The sequence below is a fragment of the Loxodonta africana genome, chromosome 3 (genome assembly GCF_030014295.1).
Source record: "Loxodonta africana isolate mLoxAfr1 chromosome 3, mLoxAfr1.hap2, whole genome shotgun sequence".
NCBI classification, from domain to species: Eukaryota; Metazoa; Chordata; class Mammalia; order Proboscidea; family Elephantidae; genus Loxodonta; species Loxodonta africana.
In genome coordinates this window covers 184,686,673-184,691,246 of record NC_087344.1, presented here as the reverse complement: position 1 = coordinate 184,691,246, position 4,574 = coordinate 184,686,673, and the positions used below count along the sequence as shown (strand labels likewise).

At 52.2% G+C, this 4,574-nt stretch overlaps 1 protein-coding gene across 1 annotated transcript; it reads right to left on the bottom strand.

Moving 5' to 3' along the window:
* Positions 1-1,995: 1,995 nt before the first annotated feature.
* Positions 1,996-2,727, bottom strand: LORICRIN (loricrin cornified envelope precursor protein). The gene has a single exon (XM_003414899.2). The coding sequence runs from the start codon at positions 2,725-2,727 to the stop codon at positions 1,996-1,998; it is 732 nt and encodes a 243-aa protein (XP_003414947.2).
* Between the last annotated feature and the right edge of the window lie 1,847 nt (positions 2,728-4,574).

Genomic DNA, 4,574 nt, shown 5'->3' with positions numbered 1-4,574 from the left:
AAGTCTGGTAGCACCAGCTGGTGCTCCTAATGTGCAGCTGGTCCAGAGAAACTTCTAGACCTTACATAGTCCAGGCTCTGAACTGTGAGAGAGAGCATCTCCCCAGAGCACCCTTGTCTTAGAAAGGCACTAACCTCAATGAGCAGACCCAGAGTGGCTACCCAACACACCAGGAGTTGTTTATTGAAATCTCTTCCCAGGATTTCTGTGTTTTGGGATCAGCTCACGATTTTTTTTTTTTAATTAATTTTTATTGTGCTTTAAGAGAAAGTTTACAAATCAGGTCAATCTCTCATACAAAAATTTATGTACACTTTGCTATACACTCCTAACTGCTCTCCCCCTAATGAGACAGCATAATGCTTCCTCCCACTCTCTCTCCTCGTGTCCATTCGGGCAGCTTCTGGCCCCCTCTGCCCTCTCGCCTCCCCTCCAGACAGGAGATGTCAACACAGTCTCATGTGTCTACTTGATTCAAGAAGCTGGTTCTTCACCAGTATCATTTTCCATCCCATATTTCAGTCCAATCCCTGTCTGAAGAGTTGGCTTTGGGAGCGGTTCCGGTCTTAGGCTAACAGAAGGTCTGGGGACCATAGCTTTTGGGGTCCTTCTAGTCCCATTCTGACCATTAAGTCTGGTCTTTTTAAGAGAATTTGGGGTCTGCATCCCACTGCTCTCCTGCTCCCTCAGGGGTTCTCTGTTGTCTTGCCTGTCAGGGCAGTCATCAGTTGTAGCTGGGCACCATCTAGTTCTTCTGGTCTTAGGTAGATGTATTCTCTGGTTTATGTGGTCCTTTCTGTCTCTCGGGCTCATAATTACCTTGTGTCTTTGGTGTTCTTCATTCTTTCTTGCTCCAGGTGGGTTGAGACCAATTGATGCATCTTAGATGGCTGCTTGCTGGTGTTTAAGACCCCAGACAACACTCTCCAAAGTGGGATGCAGAATGTTTTCTTAATAGATTTTATTATGGCAATTGACATAGATGTCCCCTGAAACCATGGTCCCCAAACCCCTGTCCCTGCAACTCTGGGCTTTGAAGCATTCAGTTTATTCAGGAAACTTCTTTGCTTTTGGTTTAGTCCAGTTGTGTTGACCTCTCCTGTATTGTGTGTTGTCTTTCCCTTTACCTAAAAAAAAAAAAAAAACTTATCTACTATCTATATTAGTGAAAACCCCTCTCCTTCCCTCTCTTCTTTCCCCTCCTTGCCTTCCCCCATCCCCCCTCTTGTAACCATCAAATAATATTTTCTTCTCTATTTAAACTATTCCTCCAGTTCTTATAATAGTGGTCTTATACAATATTTGTCCTTTTGCCACTAATTTCACTGAGCATAATGTCTTCCAGACTTCTCCATGTTGTGAAATGTTTCATGGATCTATCATTGTTCTTTATTGATGCGTAGTACTCCATTGTGTGAACATACCATAATTTATTTATCCATTTATCCGTTGATGGGCACCTTGGTTGCTTCCATCTTTTTGCTATTGTAAACAGTGCTGCAATGAACATGGGTGTGTATGTACGTGTTTGTGTTCAGCTCACAATTTTAAGGCACGAACCAGAGAGTTCACATCTTTGGTCACAGGTTACCAGCAACTCCTCTCTCCCTTGCTGACTCCCATCTGCCCATTCTCTCTCCCTTCCTCCAGGAGATTAAGCATGTTCATTGAATGAATGTATGTGTGGATGAATGAATGAAGGAAATGAAGAGGAACGGAGGAACTTGGAAGCTACAGTCTCCTGAAGACACAGAGATTCTCATGAATTGCGAATTTATTGACTGAGGATGTAAGGGGAATTGGGAGGTAGTTGTACAGAAACCAAGGAGGAAAAACCGCAGAACAAGAGGCAGCTTGCCAGCTCAATGGCTTCTTCAAAGTCAGCAACACATGAAGGGTTTGTAAACCGCAGAGCAATATCATGAGAGCACTAAGCCCATCTGCGCCCACAGAGAACACTTCCAGCTGCTCCGCCTCCGGGGCGTCCGAGGCGCCTTATTTGCAAGGCCAGGTAGGCGCCTGCTTCTGCTGGGTCTGGTTGTAGACCGGGACGCCTTTGCCACCGTCGGAGCCACCCCCACAGCCAGAGCCGCTGCCACCACCACCGCTGGAGAAGCAGCCGGAGCCGCCCCCGGAGGAGCCGCCGCCGCTGGAGAAGCAGCCGGAGCCGCCCCCGGAGGAGCCGCCTCCGCAGTTGCCGCCTCCAGACGACCCCCCGCCGTAGCTCTGCAGGGGCACGCAGGGGGTCTGGGTGGTCTGCTGCAAGGAGTAGCCCGAGCCACCGCCGCCGCAGCTGGAGCTGCCGCCGGTGTAGCCGCCGCCGCCGCCGCAGCCCAGGCCGCCGCCGGAGGAGCCGCCCCCGGAGGAGCCTCCTCCGTAGCTCTGGCACGGAACCTGCTGGCCCGAGTAGGAGCCGCCACCGCCCCCGGAGTAGCCGCCTCCGCAGCTGGAGCCGCCCCCGGAGGAGCCGCCCCCGGAGGAGCCACCGCCCCCAGAGTACTTGATGCTCCCTCCGGATCCGCCCCCGCCGCAGCTGGAGCTGCCGCCGCCGGAGTAGCCGCCGCCCCCGGAGTATTTGACGCCCCCTCCGGAGCCGCCATCACAGCCCCCAGAGCCGCTGCCTCCGCCGCAGCCGCCGCCTACAGAACCGCCGCCGCCACCGCCGCCGCCGGTCTTCCCGCAGCCCACTGGGGGCGTGGGAGTGGGTTGCTTTTTCTGGTGAGACATCTGGTCTAGGGAGGAGGGAGACCCTGGAAGGAGAGCAGAGAGCATCACTGGACCAGCTGCAGAAGGAGGAGGAGAAGAGGCAGCTGCATCATGGCAACACCCATCACCCTCTGGCCTGTGCTGCCTGGGTCAGGCTCCTGCTCTGTTAGGATGCCCGGAGCGCTGTCAGCAGGGACTCCTGGGGTGGTTGCTTTTAGAAAACGGTTGAGTACTCCCACAGGAAGTCTTCATCAACCTTTAAACAGTCCATTTGGGGGTGCTCGTTTGTCTCCTTATCCCAGCTCTTAGGCTTGGCCCTGCCTCTAACCTCTGTGTTGTGATTTTTGGGCAAATCACCCACCCTCTGAGCCTATTTCCTCATTTGTAAAATGAGACGGTTGGAACACTTCATCTCTCAGGTCTCTTCCAATCCCAACATGATTCTCTGAGTGCAAAAAGAAAGCTATCAGAAACCTCTGTCCAGACTGGGGGATTTTCCCCATCCCCAGCACAACAGAGGGAGATTTGCTGGGCTATCAGAGAGTTGTAACCCCCTTCCCTTGCAGAATCTCTCAGTTCAAACAATTGGCCTGTGCCATTGAGCTAAGCTAGGACCCAGGGGCCACTTACTGTAAAGGCAGACTCCACCAGGGCACTGGAAATCCTGGTGGTGTAGTGGTTAAGTGCTACGGCTGCTAACCAAAAGGTTGGCAGTTCAAATCCACCAAGTGGTCCTTGGAAACTATGGGGCAGCTCTGCTCTGTCCTACAAGGTTGCTGTGAGTCGGAATCAACTTGATGGCAGTAGCAGGGTCCTGCCTGGAGATAGGCAAAGTACCATGGGAGCCCTGATGGTGCCTTTGACCAGCATCTCTGACCAAAGGACATCAACCATCTCTTTTAAGATTTGTTCAAGTCCAAGCCTGATAGAGGGAACTATAACTGATAGGAAGTTGTATCCCAGCATTTCCCTCCCAGAACATCTGCCTCTGTTAAATAGGAATTGGGTTCTCAGATTCCTCTTGTCTGTAGCATTTTCTGAATCATTCTTTCCACTCTCTGAGATTAGGCTCAGCTTCTCCTCCTGACGGGTTCGGGAGGTCCATCCAGCCCATGCACAGGCTGCCTCTGACCCAGTGGCCCTCTGTGCCCAGCACCATGCCTGCCCCTGCAGGGGCACTAAAGAGGCAGCACATAGTCTTTTCTTTGTGGAGCTTACTTTCTGGTCCCCAGAAATACCATCTGCAGAGCAGAAGCTCAGCTTTCCTCTCTCATTCCTGCCTGTATCCCCTCTAAACTGTAAGTGAGTACAGTTGGGAAGGCAGAGGTCCTGACCGTCCCCAGGTCCGCCAGCTTCTGCAGGCCTGGGCAAGGCTAGAAGGGAAGATGGAAGACCCAGCAGGAACCCTCACCTACCTGAAGCAGCAGGAAGGGCGAGTGAGGAGAGGAGATGCTGGTGATGTGAGGAGCACTGGAGTGCCCCAAATTTTATACTCTTGAGAGCTCTGAGTCATCTATTGATCCAGGGCAGCCAGTCATAGTTACGTGACCCATGGCTGTCACCCCACCTCCTTGGATTGCAGACACAAGGTGGTCCCTTTGTGAAGATTTTGGCATTCTTGAAATGGGCAGCTAAGTGTGTGATTGGCCCCTCGCCAGCAGGGATGGCCAGCCAGAGTGGATGGCAGACATAGTTTCTAAAACCTCTGGTACAGAGTACCTACCACAGCCAGAGGGCCATGGTTAATGAATAGGTCCAGACTCTTGAAGCGGCCTAAGTAAAACTGGAGATCTCTCAGATCCATTGCCCTGGAGACCCTTAGAATTTAGAAGAGAACCTGTCGCTCTTTTGCCACAAGTTGCTCCCCA

Bases quoted from the DNA above. Each gene is read 5' to 3' on its own strand.
- LORICRIN (XM_003414899.2), bottom strand. From the start codon at position 2,727: ATGTCTCACCAGAAAAAGCAACCCACTCCCACGCCCCCAGTGGGCTGC.